At 48.8% G+C, this 20,390-nt stretch overlaps 1 protein-coding gene across 12 annotated transcripts in view; it reads right to left on the bottom strand.

Moving 5' to 3' along the window:
• Window positions 1-20,390, bottom strand: part of atp11a (ATPase phospholipid transporting 11A) — a 292,743-nt gene that overhangs the window by 64,863 nt on the left and 207,490 nt on the right. For 10 of the 12 annotated variants that reach the window (XM_067986665.1, XM_067986666.1, XM_067986668.1 and 7 more), the window contains one exon: window positions 15,970-16,035. The exons of the other annotated variants lie outside the window; for them this stretch is intronic. In XM_067986665.1, coding sequence (XP_067842766.1) covers window positions 15,970-16,035 — 66 coding nt within the window. The remainder of the gene's footprint in view (window positions 1-15,969; window positions 16,036-20,390) is intronic. 12 annotated transcript variants of the gene reach the window in all.

Raw genomic sequence — 20,390 nt, 5'->3', positions numbered from 1 at the left:
GGTTCTGGTCATGCTCTTCGTCCTCCGAGGGTCTCCACACACCACCCAACTGGCAGGTGTTGGTCTGAGGGGTTGTGCAGGGTAGGTGTGTGGTTCCTCGGACTGGGGCTGCGGTTTCGTGTCGGTCTGTCCTCTGGCTTGGCGGGGGGTGGTGGAGGGCAGGGGTTGCCCTATGTGATGCGGTGGCCTCCTGCGTGGGTGACGGCTCTCCCCCGTGGAGCGCACCTTGGCACCTGCCACAGGCTGCTGGCTGCAACACGCCTGGTTGGAGGGAGACTGTTTCCCCCAGTGTGGGAAACTCACTGCCTTGAACCGAAAATCCCACACTTCCTCTTTTGACAGCTGCTTCAGCTCATTAACTGACCACAACGAGCAAGGTAAGTACTCTCAAGTGGAACCCCGCTGGCTTTAATTGCCTGCGGGATTCCCACCAGCGGGGCTTGCGCGCGCAGCCCCGCACGTCAGCGCGGTACCCGGAAGTGGCCGGGATTTCGTCGCGATCCGGTCACGTGACCGGATATCGGGATTTTCGGGGCCACCCCGCTGGGAACCCGCCGGAAACACGATCCTAAAATCGAGCCCAATATTTCCAAGTTTGCAGATGACACAAAGCTGTGGTGGGATTGTGAGTGGTGAGGAGGATGCAAAGAGGCTTCAAGGCGATTTAGACAAGTTGAGTGAGTGGGCAAATACATGGCAGATACAGTATAACGTAGATAAATGTGAAGGTAACCACTTCAGAAGGAAAAACGGAAAGGCAGAGTATTATATAAATGGTGTTAGATTGGGAAATGTTGATGTACAAAGGGACCTGGGTGTCCTTGTACACCAGTCACTGAAAGCAAACATGCAGGTGCAGCAAGTAGTTAGGAAGGCAAATGGTATGTTGGCCTTCACTGCAAGAGGATTTGAGCACAGGAGCAAGGATGTCTTACTGCAGTTATACAGGGCCTTGGTGAGACCACAATTGGAGCATTGTGTGCAGTTTTGATCTCCGTACCTAAGAAAGGAAATACTTGCCATAGAGGGAGTGCAGCGAAGGTTCACCAGACTGATTCCTGGGATGGCAGGACTGTCGTACGAAGAGAGATTGGGTCGACTCGGCCTGTATTCACTCGAGTTTAGAAGAATGAGAGGGGATCTCATTGAAACATATAAAATTCTGACAGGGCTAGACAGACTGGATGCAGGGAGGATGTTTCCCCTGGCTGGAGGGTCTAGAACGAGGGGTCACAGTCTCAAGATACGGGGTAGGTCATTTAGGATTGAGATCAGGAGAAATTTCTTCACTCAGAGGGTGGTGAACCTGTGGAATTTTCTATCACAGAAGGCTGTGGAGGCCAAGTCACTGAATATATTTAAGAAGGAGCTAGATAGATTTCTAGACACAAAAAGCATCAAGGAGTATGGGGAGAGAGCAGGAATATGGTATTGAAATAGAGGATCAGCCATGATCATATTGAATGGTGGAGCAGGCTCGAGGTGCCGAATGGCCTACTCCTGCTCCTATTTTCTATGTTTCTATATCTAAAATAAAACCAGAAAATTTTGGAAATACTCAGCAAGTCAGGCAGCGTTTGTGTAGAAAGAAACCGAATTAACGTTTCAGGTCGATGACCCTTCGTCAGAACACAGAGACTGTAAAGGGATATATACAGGTTAAGTGAGTGGGCGAGAAGGTGAAAGATGGAGTATAATGTGGGGAAATGTGAGGTTATTCACTTTGGTAGAAAAAATAGAAAAGCAGAATATTTTTTAAAAGGTGAGAGACCAAGAAATGTAGGTATCCAGATGGATTTGGGTGTTCTTGTACATGAATCACAGAAAGTTAACATGCAGGTACAGCAAGCAATTAGGAAGGCAAATGGTATATTAACCTTTATTGCAAGGGGGTTGAAGTATAAGAGTAAGGAGGTCATGCTGCAATTATATAGAGCTCTGGTGAGACCACACCTGGAGTACTGTGTACCGTTTTGCTCTCCTTACCTAAGGAAGGATATACTTGCCTTCGAGGGGGTGCAACGAAGGTTCACTAGTTTGATTCACTATGGGGAAAGAGCGGGGGATTGGGACCAACTGGATTGCTCTTACACAGCGCCGGCATGGGCTGAAAGGGCCGAATGGCCTCCTTCTGTGCTGTAACTATTCTACGATTCCTGGGATGAGAGGGTTGTCTTCTGAGAAGAGATTGAGCAAAAAGGGCCTATATTCTTCTGAGTTTAGAAGAAACATAGAAATACAGAAAATAGGAGCAGGAGTAGGCCATTCGGCCCTTCAAGCCTGCTCCGTCATTCAATATGATCATGGCTGATCCTCTATCTCAATACCATATTCCTGCTCTCTCCCCTTATCCCTTGATGCCTTTTGTGTCTAGAAATCTATCTAGCTCCTTCTTAAATATATTCAGTGACTTGGCCTCCACAGCCTTCTGTGGTAGAGAATTCCACAGGTTCACCACCTTCTGAGTGAAGAAATTTCTCCTCATCTCAGTCCTAAATGTCCTACCCCATATCTTGAGAATGTGACCCCTCGTTCTGGACCCCCCCAGCCAGGGGAAACATCCTCCCTGCATCCAGTCTGTCTAGCCCTGTCAGAATTTTATATGTTTCAATGAGATCCCCTCTCATTCTTCTAAACTCGAGTGAATACAGGCCGAGTCGACCCAATCTCTCCTCATACGACAGTCCTGCCATCGCAGGGATCAGTCTGGTGAACCTTCGCTGCCTGCCACCTCCCCAACCCCGCCCGAAAAAGAAACATTTATTCCTACTCTCCGTTTCCTGTCTGTTAACCAATTTTCAATCCATGCCAGTATATTACCCCCAATCCCATGTACTTTAATTTTGCACACTAACCTCTTATGTGGGACTTTATCAAAGGCCTTCTGAAAATCCAAATAAACCACATCCACTGGTTCTCCCTTATCTATTCTACTATTTACATCCTCAAAAAATTCCAGTACGTTTGTCAAACATGATTTCTCTTTCATAAATCCATGTTGACTTTGTCTAATCCTGTTGATATTTTCAAAGTGTCCTGTTATCACATCCTTTATAATAGATTCTAGCATTTTCCCTACTACTGATGTTTGGCTAACCGGTCAGTAGTTCTCTGTTTTCTCTCTCCCTCCTTTTTTAAATAGTGGGGTTACATTTGCCACTCTCCAATCTGCAGGAACTGTTCCAAAATCTATAGAATTTTGGAAGATGACAACTAATGCATCCACTATTTCCATGGCTACCTCTTTTAGTACTCTGGGATGCAGATTATCAGGTCCTGGGGATTTATCAGCTTTCAGTCCAAATGAGAGGTGATCTCATTGAAACGTATAAAATTCTTAAGAGGGCTTGACAGGGTAGATGCTGAGGCTGTTTCCCCTGGCTGGAGAATCTAGAACTAGGGGTCATAGTCTCAAGATAAGGGGCCCGATATTAGGAAGGCGGTGGGTTCGCAGCAGGGGGTCGACTGGGCGCGTGGGTAACGCGCCCAGTGAAATCGGGGTGCTCCGCACGCAATTGCAGGCTAATTGCAGCCACTTACCTGGGCTTCCGGGTTTCGCGCTGGAAATCTGCGCAGCAGGCGGACTGCACACGCACAGCATAGGCTGTCAGCTGGAGGAGCCCTATTTAAAGGGGCAGTCCTCCACTGACTGCTGCTGCAGGAAATAGGAAAAATTACAGCATGGAGCAGCCCTGGGGGAAGGCTGCTCCCAGGTTTAATGATTGCCTCACTCCAGGTCTTACTGGATGGGGTGAGGAGGAGGGGGAGGACAGAGATCTTCCCCCCGGCGGGCGGGAGGAAGCGGCCTGCCTTGCCACCAAGAAGGCCTGGCTCGAGGTGGCAGAGGAAGTCACCTGCACCACCAACATATCCCACACCTGCATACAGTGCAGGAGGCGCTTCAATGACCTAAGTAGGTCAGCCGAAGTGAGTACACTTACTCATTCCCCTACACTCCATCTGCCACATCACCGCCCCCACCTCACATCTCCTTCTGCACTGCCAACACTACTCTATCACATTACTCCTCACACCCACTCAAAGCTCATCCTCATCTTACCTGCACTTACTCACCTCGCCAGTACTCATCCCACCACTACCACTCAACCCAATCCTCATACAATCTCATGGCTCTATTTCATACTCACCCTCCGATGCATCTCTTTCACAGTCAGCCTCACTCAACCTGCCACTACCTATGCTGCAGCCACAGGGCATGCATCACATATGTGCAGTAGGAAGCGTAAGGCAAATGTGTCGTGAGCATGAAGGGGATGCACAAGTGTGTTTGAGGGTTTGCCATGGTTTTTACTTATATTGAATTTCTGATCAACTCACATTACATATTATATTGTCACCACTACTGCCACGTCTTTGCGAATCTTGTCTGGTTTGTGCAATTATTCCCTTTCCTGAGGATCACTATGAAGACCCACACCTGATGCCACCCATTGTGTCACTGCAGAGTGGGTGTAGATGTATTTGCAGGGCTTTTTTATGCAGACGACTGAGAGACGTCGGCGATGTCCCCAGTGGCACCCTGGAAGGATGCGGAGGAGAAGTTGTTGAGGGCAGTGGTGACTATGACAGCGACAGGTAAGAAGATGGTGCTCGGGCCAGCCGGGAGCAGCTCGGCATGAAGGAGCCTGCAGATGTCCACGACTACATGTCGAGTGACTCTGAGCCTCCGTGTGCACTGCTGCTCAGTGAGGTCCAGGAAGCTGAGCCTCAGTCTGTAGACCCTGTGGCGAGGGTAGTGCCCTCTGCGATGCATCTCTCTCTGCCTTTGCCCTCCCTCCTGCTGTGCAGGTGGATGTGTCACAGCACTGTGTTGTGGGGCTCCACGTGTCAGAGGTGGACGGCGTGGCCGGCGAGGCTGGTGATGCTGTTCGCCCTCCGAGGAGGTCATGACTGCAGCTACGGCGGCCCCCATCCAGAAGATGCACATTTGAGGGGGTCCGCAAGGTAGGTAAATGTGTCTGGACACCAGGGTAAGTGTGCAAGTTGGTAAATTTTATTGTTAGGAGGAGGGTGGTGGAGGCCAAACTTTGTCCAAAGTGACAGAGTGGCCTCCTGCAATGAGTGAGGGTCTCCCCCCCTACCTGTCAAATGGATCTTTGCAGCTGCCACAGGCTGACAGCTGCAACACGTCCATTTCAACTGGGAGTGTTTCCCCCAGTACGGGAAACAGTCCCAGTTGTTTGGAAAATCCCACCCCTCCTAAAATATCACGTTAATCAGGTCTCTAAATGACCTGAAGTACCTAAATAATTACCTTAAGTGGCATCCCGACGGCTTTAATTGCCAGCGGGAGTCCCACATGCAGGGGACCAGGAAGTGGGTGGGTTGGAGCCGGGCCCCAGACCCGTCCCGGGAATCCCCGATTTTCGCAGCCCTCCCGCCATGAACGCACCCGCTCGGGGGTGTGAAAATCGATCCCTAGGAGTCAGCCATTTAGGACTGAGATAAGGAAATAAGGGTTGTGGATCTTTGGAATTCTCTATCCCAGAGGGCTGTGGATGCTCAGTTGTTGAGTATATTCAAGACTGAGATCGATAGATTTTTGGACACTAAGGGAATAGGGACATGGGAACAGGAGTAGGCCATTCAGCCCCTTGTGCCTGCTCCGCCATTTGATAAGATCATGGCTGATCTAACTCCATGGGCCCGATTTTAGCACCCGCTATCGGGTGCGTTCTCGGCGGGGGGGCCTCGAAAATCGTGAAATGCAGGAGCCCGACCAGATCCCGCCTCGATCCCGCCCACTTCCGGGTTCCCCGCTGACGTGCCGGCGTGCGCGCGCAGCCCCCGCTGGTGGGAATCCCGCAGGCAATTAAAGCCAGCGGGGTTCCACTTGAGAGTATTTATTTAGCTATTTCAGGTCATTAACTGACCTGATTGAGCTGTTTAATTAGGAAGGGTGGGATTTTACCTTGAACTGAGACTGTTTCCCATACTGGGGGAAACACTCTCACTCCAAGCGGACGTGTTGCAGCCAGCAGCCTGTGGCAGCTGGCAAGGTGCATTCCACAGGTGGGGGGGGGGGGGGGGGAGAGCCTTCACCAACGCAGGAGGACACTCTGTAACATTGGGCAACGCCTGCCCTCCACCACCCTCCTCCAAGCAAGAAGATTCACCGACATGGAACCGCAGCCCCTGTGCGAGGACACACTTACCGACCGTGCACAACCCCTCAGACCTACACCTGCCAGATGGGGGCCACCTTGACATCCTCGGAGGATGAACAGCATCACCAGCCCCAGCAGCCTCACAGTCCACGCCGTCCGCCTCAGAGACGTGGATCCCCACAACACGGTGCTGTGGCACATCCACCTGCACAGCAGGAGGGAGGGCAACCACAGGAGGCACTACCCTCCGCCCAGGGTCTACAGACCGAGGCTCAGCTTCATGGGCCTCTCTGAGGAGCAGTGCATACGGAGGCTCAGAGTCACTCGCCAGGTAGTCGCCGACATCTGCAGCCTCCTTAATGACGAGCTGCTCCCGGATGGACCAAGCAGCATCTTCTTACCCGTCGCCGTCAAAGTCACCACTGCCCTCAACTTCTTCGCCTCCGGATCCTTCCAGGGTGCCACCGGGGACATCACCGGGGTCTCTCAGTTGTCTGCACACAAGTGCATAAGGCAGGTCACCGATGGGTTGTTCCGCAGGGCCTCGCACTACATCAACTTCGCCATGGATGAGCGCAGCCAGATGGAGAGGGCGGTTGGATTCCATGCTGTGGCTGGCTTCCCACGGGTGCAGAGTGTAATCGATTGCACCCAAAGAGCAATACGAGCACCTCCACACGAGCCAGGACTGTTCATCAACAGGAAGGGGTATCACTCCATGAACGCCCAGCTCATCTGTGACCACCGCCAGAGATTCCTACACGTGTGCGCCAGATACCCTGGCAGCTGCCACGATGCCTTCGTCCTCAGGGAGTCCACCGTCCCGCCCCTCTTCCATGCACCCAACGCCGGCAATGGCTGGCTCCTCGGCGACAAGGGATATCCCCTGCACACGTGGCTTATGACACCTCTGAGGAACCCCATCACCGAGCCGCAGCGTCGATATAATGACAGCCACACTGCTACCAGGTCTACAATTGAGCAGGCTATAGGGCTGCTCAAGATGCGCTTCAGGTGCCTTGATCGTTCTGGGGGAGCGCTCCAATACACGCCACTCCGAGTGGGACGAATTATAGTTGTCTGCTGTGCCCTGCACAACATGGCACAACAGAGAGGGGTTCCGCTGGAGGAGGCCCCATGCACACCCGCCACCCACATTGAGGACGACGATGAGGAGGAGGAGGAGGAGGAGGAGGAGGTGGAGTACGAGCGAGAGGAGGAGGAACGACCCATGGGCCGAACACCGGCTCACCTGGATGCTCGTCAGGCTAGGGAGGCACTCATATGCCAACGGTTCTCCTAACATCACACTGTCTGAGGCGTTCACATCTCATCACGTGCACAGACGAGGGTCCATACCAGCCCCCTCCACATAAGAGTGGTGCCTGTACTCCTGCACCCACCGTATTATGCCCAATGGGTGGGACCAGGTGTTCGTCGTCATGATGAGGCGCACGGAAGGGACCTATTGAACAAGCCGCTGAAGAATGGACAAGAGGTGGCAGCAGTGGTGAGAACAATTGTGTTTATTGTGTATGTGCATTCAAGGACTAGAAATAAAAACATAACAATTTGTCAGACACCCTGGTGCATTCCCTTTGTGTTCAAAAAACCTTTGCTTTACGTTTTCGGGAACCCCTACATGGTGCTACCCCTGTGGCTCCAGCAGAGGTAGTGGCAGGTCGCTCCTGTTCGTGCCCTGACCGGGTAGATGCTTTGGGCCAACGCCCCCTGGGTTTCGGTGCCCGTGAGGGCACCTCCACAGACTGCTCCTCCTGCACCTGTGCAGGGGCAGACTCGGCCACCTGGAGAGGAGGCACCATTGCGGGCACTGGTTGAGAGGGGGGCAACGGGTGAGACGTGGGGGCACCTTGAGTAGCGTCCCCACTTCCATGTCTGCGTTCACCATCTTCCCTCTCATGGCCTAGGCCCACATCACCCCTTCCACCCTGCTGGACGGCAGTTTGGATGACCTGTGTGAGACCTTGCAAGGCCACCTCCAATGTATCTGTCAACCTGTTTATGGCGGCAGAATGTTGCTCACCCTGAATCCGAACAGCCGTTGTCAGGGCCTGCATGGACTCAATGTTGAGCTGTGCTTGACGCTCGAGGGAGGCTAGCCTGTCCTCCACCGCAGACATTCCCGCACCTACCCGCGACACTATCTCAGAGATGCCTTCACGTCCCTGCGACACTATCTCGGCGATACCCTCCTGTACCTGTGCCACCATTCCCCTCATGCAGGAGTTGGACTCCTCCATCCTCTGCGTGATTGTGGAGAGTGCGCGTGGCACCTCTCCCAGTACCTCAGCAATGTGCTGGTGCCCCTCGACGACTCTCCTTTTGACTGGTGGCCCCCTGGGTTCAGCATCTGGGTCCGGCTGAGCAGAGCCTGGAGAAGAGTGCTCCCACCGACGCGGATCCTCCGCGGCTGACCCTGCCACCAGGGTCTGCTCATGCTCACATGTGCGCGGTGACTCACCATGTGCAATCCCAACTAATTGAGGTGGGGGGAACCCACCGAGGTGTGTGTATCTGCGCTGGTGGATGCTAGGCTCATATGTGACGATGCCCCCTCAGAGACCGGCATGTCGTCTGAGGAATCGCCCTCAACGGACACGGCGCTCGCAGACGGCCCTGCAAGAGAACAGAGGGCAATATCAGGCATGTGGACAAATGTTGCGGTGCGGCAGATGCCAGGTGATGCTAAGATCATTCGCGATCATGAGTGCTGAGTGTCAGCTTTCCCTTACCAGACATTTCTGCAGACCCAGCCTCGCCATCCGCCACGGACAGGCAATGTACCGTGTGGCTGATCTCCAATGCGTCCACCTCGGCGTCCGTCAGAACCACCTGGTGTGGCGGGCCCCCTCCGGTGCGTGCCCTTTCCCGGGCGTTCTTGCATCTCTTCTCCTGTGAAGGCAAAACACCAATGCGTAATTGAGTGATGATTGCAATGTGAGACGCTTCAAGCATTGGTGTGGGTGGGTTGAGCGTGTGGCAGATGGATGGGAGGATGCGTGTGCCACATCCCCATCCCATTGTATGGGGATTGGGGTGTGTGGTAGTGGTCGAGTGGGGACAGGGACGGTGGGTACGTGCAGGCACGGTGAGGATGATAGTTGAGTGGCTGTGAGGATTGTTGCGGGAGCGCTGTGGTGTCAGTGCAGAAGGGGTTGTGAGGTGTTTGAGGTGATGTGGAAGACGGAGTGATGCAGAGTGCGTTAGTGTACTCACTTTCCCGGACCTGGTGAGGTCATTGAATCTCTTGCGACACTGGATCCAAGTTCTGGTGGTGTTGCCCCTGCTGCTGACCTCCGCCGCCACCTCCGCCCATGCCTTCCTGGTGGCGGAGCCAGGGCACCTCCTTCCGTCACTGGGGAACAGCGTCTCCCTCCTCCTCCTTACCCCGTCCAGCAGCAGCTGGAGTGTGTGGTCTGAGAATCGTGGGGCAGCCTTACCCCTGGGTTGCTCCATGTTGCGCTACCTCTTGTTTGCAGCTGGAGGAGCATTGGTGGACTGCCCCTTTAAATAGAGCTCCACCATCGCTCAGACGTCACTGCGCATGCGCAGGCCGCCGGCGCGCAGCTGAGAAGCGGAGAACCCGTAACGGCCGGGTAATTACCTCAATTATCCTGCGATCGCGCGCGGGACGCACTCAATTCACCGGCCGCGTTTTCCACGCGCCCGATGGACCACCCGCCGAGAACCCACACCACTGGTAAAATCGGGCCCCATGTACCTGTCTTTGGCCCATATTCCCTAATACCTTTGGTTGCCAAAAAGCTATCTATCTCAGATTTAAATATAGCAATTGAGCTAGTATCAATTTGCCGTTTGTGGAAGAGAGTTCCAAACTTCTACCACCCTTTGTGTGTAGAAATGTTTTCTAATCTCACTCCTGAAAGGTCTGGCTCTAATTTTTAGACTGTGCCTCCTACTCCTAGAATCCCCAACCAGCGGAAATAGTTTCTCTCTATCCACCCTATCTGTTCCCCTTAATATCTTATAAACTTCGATCAGATCACCCCATAACCTTCTAAACTCCAGAGAATACAACCCCAATTTGTGTAATCTCCCCTCATAACTTAACCCTTGAAGTTCGGGTATCATTCTAGTAAACCTACGCTGCACTCCCTCCAAGGCCAATATGTCCTTCCAAAGGTGCAGTGCCCAGAACTGCTCATAGTACTCCAGGTGCGGTCTAACCAGGGTTTTGTATAGCTGCAGCATAACTTCTGCCCCCTTGTACTCTAGTCCTCTAGATATAAAGGACAGCATTCAATTAGCCTTATTGATATTTTTCTGCACCTGTTCATGACACTTCAATGATCTATGTACCTGAACCCCCAAGTCCCTTTGGACATCCACTGTTTTTAACTTTTTACCATTTAGAAAGTACCCTGTTCTATCTTTTTTTGATCCAAAGTGGATGACCTCACATCTGTCTACATTGAATTCCATTTGCCACAGTTTTGCCCATTCACCTAATCTATCAATATCCCTTTGTAATTTTATGTTTTCATCTACACTGCTTACAATGCCACCAATCTTTGTGTCATCGGCAAACTAAGATATGAGACTTTCTATGCCTTCATCTACGTCGTTAATAAATATTGTGAATAATTGAGGCCCCAAGACAGATCCCTGTGGGACTCCACTAGTCACATCCTGCCAATGTGAGTACCTACCCATTATCCCTACTCCCTGTTGCCTTTCGCTCAGCCAACTTCCTAACCAAGTCCATACTTTTCCCTCGATTCCATGGGCTTCTATCTTAGCTAAAAGTCTCTTATATGGGACTTTTTCAAATGCCTCTGGAAGTTCATATAAATAACATCCATTGACATTCTCCTGTCCACTGCTTTAGTCACCTCTTCAAAAAATTCAATCAGGTTTGTCAGGCATGACCTACCTTTCACAAATCCACGCTGGCTCTCTCTGATTAACTGAAAATTCTTGAGGTGTTCAGTCACCCTATCCTTAATTATAGACTCCAGCATTTTCCCCACAACAGATGTTAGGCTAACTGGTCTATAATTCTCTGGTTTCCCTCTCTCTCCTTTCTTAAAAAGCGGAATGACATGTGCAATTTTCCAATCTAGAGGGACAGTTCCTGAATCTAGAGAACTTCGAAAGATTATAGTTAGGGCATCTGCAATGTGCTCACCTACTTCCTTTAAAACCCTGGGATGGAAATCATCTGGTCCTGGGGATTTGTCACTCTTTAGTGCTATTATTTTCTTCATTACTGTTGCTTTACTTATGGAATTATTTACATTTTGGTAGGAAGAATGAGGTGAGGCAATATAAACTAAATGGTACAATTTTAAATGGGTTGCAGGAACAGGGAGACCTGGGGGTGCACATTTACAAATCTTTAAAGGTGGCAGGACAAGTTGAGAAGGCTGTTAAAAAAGCATATGGGATTCTGGGCTTTAGTAATAGAGGCATAGGGTATAAAAGCAAGGAAGTTATGCTGAACCTTTATAAAACCCTGATTAGGCCGCAGTTGAGTATTGTGTTCAATTCTGGGCACCACACTTTCGGAAAAATGCCAAGGCCTTGGAGAGGGTGCAGAAGAAATTTACTAGAATGATACCAGGGATGAGGGACTTCAGTTACATGGAGAGATTGGAGAAGCTGGGGTTGTTCTCCTTAGAACAGAGAAGGTTAAGAGGAGATTTGACAGAAGTGTTCAAATCATGAACGGTTTTGATAGAGTAAATAAGGAGAAACTGTTTCCGGTAGCAGAAGGGTTGGTAACCAGAGGACACAAATTTAAGGTGGTTGGCAAAAGAGCCAGAGGCAACATGAGGAAACATTTTTTTAATGTAGCGAGTTGTAATGATCTAGAGTGCACTGCCTGAAAGAGTGGTGGAAGCAGATTCAATAGTAACTTTCAAAAGGGAATTGGATAAATACATGAAGGGAAAAAATTTACAGGGCTATGGGGAAAGAGCAGGGAAATGGGACTATTTGGATAGCTCTTCCAAGAGCTGGCAAATGCACGATGGGCCGAATGGCCTTCTTCTGTGCTGTCCCTATTATGATACTATGAATGGTATAGATCTCCTGTTGCAGTGTACTATATGCTGCATTGTAATGAGAGGAATGGTATAGATCTCCCTGGCATTGATCATGGTGCACTGGAAGTGGGCGGCATGCCTGGATTGCGAGCCTGAAGATCTCAGCCCGAGGCTCACACCAAATTGGGCCTCAGGCCTCACCTACATCAAACCAGCGAGCTACACTTGGTAATCAGGGGCCCCGTTACAGCTTGATGAGGGGGCCCTGGAAAATTCTGCAGGCAAGTACTGGGAAGGTGTGAGTGTGGGCTAGCCACGGCTTCCAGAACTGCTACACTCCTAGCTCCACACCTGGCTCCACTCCACTATTGGCTCCTGTTCCATTCCTGCTCCTGCTTAGGGCGGGGAAGGGGGTTGGGCACGAGAGATTGCGTCCGAAAATTGGTCCCCCAACTCTGGGACCAAAATACAGGTGTGACTGGGACCAATTTCTCCCCTGTACTATTTCATTATGGCAGATGTGTAAGATCTTCCGTGACATTGCTAACTGTGCATTGAAGAATATGCTGCTGCATAACGGCAAGGATTACATCAAATTAGACAGAAATTGCAACAAAGAAACAGGCCGATTAGCCCAACCAGTCCAATTCTCCACATGAGCAGTATCCTAATCCCATATGCCCACCCTCTTCTCATATTCTTTTGTACCACTTTCCTTCAACCACCTATCTAACCTATTCTTAAATCTTTTTCTGTAGGACAAGATTACACATAATGCCAGGGAAAGGACCAGGCGGAGGAGTCCCCAACATTATCGCCCTCACACAGGCAGAGCAAGAAGCCCTGGGGATCATTGGCCCAAGCAGGGTCATGAGCATCAGGGAAGGAGAGGCGGATGACATACCCAAGCAGAGTGTTGGCATATTACTTATATCCCTTCATTTGACTCAGCACAGATGCAGCAAGCTTAGCAACTTCAACCTGCATTGTCAAGACTGCCACCTTATTGTGTACAGCTTCTCTCTCCCATCCTAACTCTTCTCCCTTTTTTCTTTCTGCTAGGGCCTTCTCACTATGGATTGATTACCTGGGTGAGAAATGAATTAAAGGCATTTATTATGTTTGCCATTAAATTAATCACCTTTATCACATTTGGCACTTTGGTCTGCAGTGTGATTTAATGGCAGCTTCTGAGTCTGGGTTGTCAGAATGTCATTGATATAGAAGTTGTCTAAATGGTTTGAATGTTCTTCAATGCAGGATGAAGGGAGTGGGGAAGAATGTAACAAGAACTGTTAAGCAGAGGGCCTCTGTGTAAGGTCTCAGGGCAGGGGTGTGAGAAGCTCGACAAACTCTCTGAGCTATGAGCTGATCCCTGACATTGTGCGCTCTATAAAGCTGTGCCTTGGCTTTGAATGTATCTGTGCTGCTTGGGTATTGTATGGTTTCGCAGGGGAGTCATCAGCCAGGTCTGCAGGGGATATCCTTTGGCCCCTAACAACCATCCTGTCACAATGCTCATGGGGCCGAATAGCAGAGGGATGGCAGAGTGTCTGGGTACCTTGCACAGACCTGCATGATGCTGTTCCAGTGATTGGCCACTAGCGGTACACTGAAAGAGTGGGGTCCTTTTCTATTGATAAATGTTGCTGGCTCTTGATCTGGGCCCTGATGGCCATGTGTGGACAATCAGGTTCTGCACATGAGGGAAGCCAGCCACATAGCTGCAATGCCCCCAAGCTCCGTCCTGCCGACTGCTGAGGTCAGTGTGGAAGGTGATGTACTGCCCGGCCCTGGCAAAAAGGGCACTGGGCCCCTTCTTAATTAGACTGTGAGCTGTGGGCTGGGAGATGCAGATGGGGAAGGGCAGTCTGGGAGGGGCAGTCTGGGTCTGGCCCCTTGCACTGCCTCCTCACCAGTTGTCTTCTGAGAGGTCCAATTGCTGGTCCTCCCCCTCCAAGCACAGATGTGGAGATGCCGGTGATGGACTGGGGTTGACAATTGTAAACAATTTTACAACACCAAGTTATAGTCCAGCAATTTTATTTTAAATTCACAAGCTTTCGGAGGCTTCCCCCTTCCTCAGGTGAACGATGTCCAAGCACAGAAGGAGGCCATTCAGACCATTATGTCTGTGCCGGTACTTTGAAAGAGCTATGCAATTAGTCCCACTCCCCTGGCTCCTTCCAAATAGCCCTGCAATTTTTTTCTTTACAAGAATCTTGGAAGTTACTATTGAATCTGCTTCCACCACCCTTTGAGGCAGCGCATTCCAGATACACAGACAGGTGAGTCCTCTGCCCTGCCCCCATACAGATACACAGACAGGTGAGTCCTCTGCCCCGCCCCCCATACAGATACACAGACAGGTGAGTCCTCTGCCCTGCCCCCATACAGATACACAGACAGGTGAGTCCTCTGCCCTGCCCCCATACAGATACACAGACAGGTGAGTCCTCTGCCCTGCCCCCCATACAGATACACCGACAGGTGAGTCCTCTGCCCCGCCCCCCATACAGATACACAGACAGGTGAGTCCTCTGCCCTGCCCCCCATACAGATACACCGACAGGTGAGTCCTCTGCCCCGCCCCCCATACAGATACACCGACAGGTGAGTCCTCTGCCCCTCCCCTCATACAGATACATGGACAGGTGAGTCCGTTGACCCTCCCCTCATACAGATACATGGACAGGTGAGTCCTCTGCCCCTCCCCTCATACAGATACATGGACTGGTGAGTCCTCTACCCCGCCTCCCATACAGATACATGGACAAATGAGTTGACTGTCCCCCATATAGTCCCTCACCCAGTGCCGCAATCTCTATCCCCCCTCCCTCCACCTAGTGGGCGCCCAAAACTGGTCAGGAATATTTAAATCACCTGATCCCAGGAATTCCGGCCATACGTTCCTGATCTGCTCCAGTTACAGAAGTGGGTTGGGATCATGGATTTTCATCCCTGTAACTCTTTACCGGTGTGTTGTTTGCTAATCTCCACCTGAATATAAGGCTTGTGTTTTTCCTCCTGTAAGTCCCTCGTTGTGTCTCTGGTGCCATATTTCCCTGTGTGTCTTTGTTCTTCTATACCTAGAGCTGGTCATATCTGTGCACGGTGTGTTTCTCTCAAGTCTGTTCCTGTGTTTTGTGGGATCTGTTGCACTATTTAGGCAGCATGGGACTTGATATGAGGTAGTTGCACCCTGAACTCTCAAGGGGAGGGGAAAGGGAGAACTCGGGTTTAGCAGCATACAGGTCAAACAGGAGCTGGCTCATTGCATGCAGATGTTGCTCAAGGCCATGCTGAGTGGCACAGAACTTGTATATGTGCTCATTAGTGAAAAAAATGAAAAATACCTGAGCTGGTGAGGTAAAATATCTCAGCCTTACAAATGGAGCAAATGAGATCCCGAGGGAGGGGAGGCCGATGGTGGGATGATTGGTTTGGCGATTACTCTGTTGATCGGTAACTCTTTCTGAGCCCTACGGACGCTTTCCCACTTCTTACGGACACGCTGGATGCAACAAGTACACAGGCCGGGGATGGTACAGAAAGGTGGTACGTGAAAAAAAATATAAGAGCAATACAAAGTGACAGGGGTTTAAAAACTTAAAACTCCACAATAGGTGGCAACCCCCTAAACCGCAACCAAATTCTCGTACTGAAGATCAGGTCTTAATGTGCACAAGTAATGGGATTCTTCTAATTGTAAATGGAGAATGATGAGAGTCTGAGCAGCCAATGCTTCCTTCAAAAAATGGCTATATTTCTAAGTTTGCAGGCTCTTGTGAAAGTGATATAAACAAACATACCTTAAGAGTTACTGTAAATACCAACACAGTGAACACCAGGGTCCCAAACGTCCAGTTTCCAAACATCTGAAAAGATTATTAATTTTACAGATTTAGAATAAATCAGCAAGCAGATGAGTTTTAGTATCTTTTTCTCTCTGTGCAACAGCTGTATACAGACCTGGCAGTGTGCAAGTTCCTGATACAGATCAGGATTCGGGACAAAGCCAGCGATTCTAATTTCTTCATTAATGTAATGAAGAAAATAATAGCACTAAAGAGTGACAAATCCCCAGAACCAGATGGTTTCCATCCCAGGGGTTTAAAGGAAGTAGGTAAGCACATTGCAGATGTCCTAACTATAATCTTTCAAAGTTCTCTAGATTCAGGAACTGTCCTTCTAGATTGGAAAATTGCACATGTCACTTCACTTTTTAAGAAAGGAGAGAGAGGGAAACCAGGGAATTATAGACCAGTTAGCCTAACATCTGTTGTGGGGAAAATGCTGGAGTCTATAATTAAAGATAGGGTGACTGAACATCTTGAGAATTTTCAGTTAATCAGAGAGAGCCAGCATGGATTTGTGAAAGGTAGGTCATGCCTGACAAACCTGATTGAATTTTTTGAAGAGGTGACTAAAGTAATGGAATGGAGAATGTCAATGGTTGTTATTTATATGAACTTCCCGAAGCCATTTGATAAGGTCCCACATAAGAGACTGTTAGCTAAGATAGAAGCCCATGGAATTGAAGGAAAAGTACGGACTTGGTTAGGAAGTTGGCTGAGCGAAAGGCGACAGAGAGTAGGGATAATGGGTAGGTACTCACATTGGCAGGATGTAACTAGTGGAGTCCCGCAGGGATCTGTTTTGGGGCCTCAATTATTCACAATATTTATTAACGATTTAGATGAAGGCATAGAAAGTCTCATATCTAAGTTTGCCGATGACACAAAGATTGGTGGCATTGTAAGCAGTGTAGATGAAAACATGAAATTACAAAGCGATATTGATAGATTAGGTGAATGGGCAAAACTGTGGCAAATGGAATTCAATGTAGACAAATGTGAGGTCATCCACTTTGGATCAAAAAAGGATAGAACAGGGTACTTTCTAAATGGTAAAAAGTTAAAAACAGTGGATGTCCAAAGGGACCTAGGGGTTCAGGTACATAGATCATTGAAGTGTCATGAACAGGTGCAGAAAATAATCAAGAAGGCTGATGGAATGCTGGCCTTTATATCTAGAGGATTAGAGTACAAAGGGGCAGAAGTTATGCTGCAGCTATACAAAACCCTGGTTAGACCGCACCTGGAGTACTGTGAGCAGTTCTGGGCACCGCACCTTCGGAAGGACATATTGGCCTTGGAGGGAGTGCAGTGTAGGTTTACTAGAATGATACCCGGACTTCAAGGGATAAGTTACGAAGAGAGATTACACAAATTGGGGTTGTATTCTCTCGAGTTTAAAAGGTTAAGGGGTGATCTGATCGAAGTTTATAAGATATTAAGGGGAACAGATAGGGTGGATAGAGAGAAACTATTTCCGCTGGTTGGGGATTCTCGGAGTAGGGGGCACAGTCTAAAAATTAGAGCCAGACCTTTCAGGAGTGAGATTAGAAAACATTTCTACACACAAAGGGTGGTAGAAGTTTGGAACTCTCTTCCAAAAAAATGCAATTGATGCTCGCTCAATTGCTAAATTCAAATCTGAGATAAGATAGCTTTTTGGCAACCAAAGGTATTAAGGGATATGGGCCAAAGGCAGGTATATGGAGTTAGATCACAGATCAGCCATGATCTTATCAAATGGCGGAGCAGGCTCGAGGGGCTGAATGGCCTACTCCTGTTCCTATATTCCTATGTTCCTACAATGTATCAATAAGCTTTTGACAAGTTTCGGTAGTGATTGTAACTGGGAGCTGGTTTCGGGTGGGGAGCGAGACAAGCATCAAACTCCCCCGATGGCATCAATTTGAGACCTGGGCTGTATTAACTCTCGGGCCTCACCCACATTCCATTGGCCAGCTGCCCTCCTGAAGCAGGTGCAAGGAGGTGGTTGGCCAACTGCCGGCAGGCAAAGATCAGGCAGCCCAGAAGCCACGCAGGTAAGTTGCGGAGCGGGGGGAACAGTTCAGCAGGTAGGTCATGGGGGGGGGGGGAAATAGTTCAGCAGGTAAGTCATGGGGGTGGGGGGAATAGTTCGGCAGGTAGGTCGTGAGGGGGGAGGGAAGTTCGGCAGGTAAGTTGCAGAGGGGGAATGGAGCAGGAACGAGGCGGGCGGGGGGGGGGGAGTGGGTTAAAATCGCCCCCTTCACTACAACAAGAAAACACTGACTCATGTCATAGCCCCTGATTAGTTAGGATGTATTACATTTGGATCTCTCTCACTTCACTGCACAAGTTGACTGGGGTGTTCAGTCCAAACCCACGGTACAGGAATATCTTGAGCTGCACTCCATGGGGTACATGGAATGAGAAGTGCCATGTTTCTGTTGCTTATGTCTATCGCACTGGACTATGGTTATTAATTTTGGTGACTCTATACTGTAGTCCTACTCATGGTAAGTTGCAGCATACACTTGAACTCCATCCACCTACCTTGGCTTCATATCCCTTAATACCCTTGGCCAGCAAAAATCTATCGATCTCAGATTTAGTGAACTAGCATCTCCTGCTTTTTGTGGGAGAGAGTTCCACACTTCTACCATCCTTTGCATGATGAAGTGTTTCCTACCTTCTCTCCTGAATGGCCTGGCTCTAATTTTAAGGTTTTGTCTCCTTATCCTATACTCCCCACCAGCGGAAAAGGTTTCTCTCTATCTACTCTATCAATTCCTTTCAAAATCCTAAAAACCTCGATCAAATCTCCCCATAACCTTCTTTAATTCAGGGACTACAAGCCTAGTTTATGTAATCTCTGCTTATAATTTAACCCTTGGAGCCCTGGTAACATTCTGGTGAATCTGCGCTGCACTCCTTCCAAGGCCAATCTATCCTTTCTAAGGTGCGGTGCCCAGAACTGCACACGTTACTCCAGATATGGTCTAACCGGGGCTTTATATAGCTGTAGCAAAACTTCCTCCCCTTTATATTCTCGCCCTATAGTTATAAAGGCTAACATTCCATTAGCCTTTTTGATAATTTCTTGTATCTGACTACTACATTTTAGTGATCTGTGTACATGGACCATTAAATCTCTTTGGACTGCCACTGTTCCGAGCTTTTCACCATTTAAAAAATACCCACATCGATCCTTCTTTGGTCTGAAATGGATGACTTCACACTTATCTGCGTTGAAATCCATCTGCCACAGTCTTAATCTATCAATATCTCTTTGTAATTTTATGCTCCCGTCTTCACTACTTATTATGCCATCAATCTTTGTGTCATTGGCAAACTTGGATATGTGGCTCTCTATTGTGTTATCTAACTCATTAATAAATATAGTGAATAGTTAAGTCCCCAGCACAGATCCTTGTGGGACACCACTAGTCACTTCCTTTCAATTCAAGTACATACCCATTATCCCTACTCTCTGTCTTCTCCTGCCTAACCAATCTCCTAACAAGGTCAATAATTTGCCTTCAATTCCATAAGCTTTAATGTTAGCTAACAGTCTCTTATGTGGAACCTTATCGCATGCCTTCTGGAAGTCCGTATAAACTACATGCATAGACATTCCCCTGTTTACTACTTTAGTTACTTCCTCAAAAAATTCAATTAGGTTCGTTAGACTAGACCTACTCTTTACAAATCCATGTTGGCTCTCTCTAATCAGCTCAAATTTCTCCAAGTGTTCAGTCACCCTGTCCTTAATTATAGATTCCAATAACTTCCTACAGCAGATATTAGACTAACAGGTCTATAATTTCCTGGTTTCTCTCTCTCACCTTTCTTAAATAATGGAGTTACATTTGCAATTTTCCAATCTGAAGGGTCAATTCCTGAATTGAGAGTGTTTTGGAAGATTATGGCTAAAGCATCTGCAATTTTCTCACCCACTTCCTTTAAAATCCTGGGGTGAAAATCATCAGGTCCTGGGGATTTGTCAGTCTTTAGTGCCACTATTTTTCTAATACTGTTTTCTTGTTTACATTAACTTTAGTAAGTTCCAGCCCTTGATTCATTAATAGTTTCCTTGAAATGTCTGATATATTATCCTCTTCCTCTACTGTGAAGACTGACACAAAGTAATTATTCAACAAGTCTGCCATTTCCTATATTTCCTTCATTTGCAATATTACCCGCATCTGTTTTTAAAGGGCCCACATTACCCTTGACTACCCTTTCTCTTTTAATATATTTGTAAAAACTTTGTGTGTTAATCTTGATATCCCTCACAAGTTTCTTTTTGTATTCTCTTTTTGCAGCTCTTACTATCTTTTTTGTCTTCCTTTGCTGTTCTTTATTTCTCTCCCAGTCACCTGGATCTACACTATTCT

The sequence above is a fragment of the Heptranchias perlo genome, chromosome 6, assembly GCF_035084215.1.
Source record: "Heptranchias perlo isolate sHepPer1 chromosome 6, sHepPer1.hap1, whole genome shotgun sequence".
Classification (NCBI taxonomy): domain Eukaryota; kingdom Metazoa; phylum Chordata; class Chondrichthyes; order Hexanchiformes; family Hexanchidae; genus Heptranchias; species Heptranchias perlo.
Note: the sequence above shows the minus strand (reverse complement) of the source record. Positions and strands in the feature narration are given on the sequence as shown.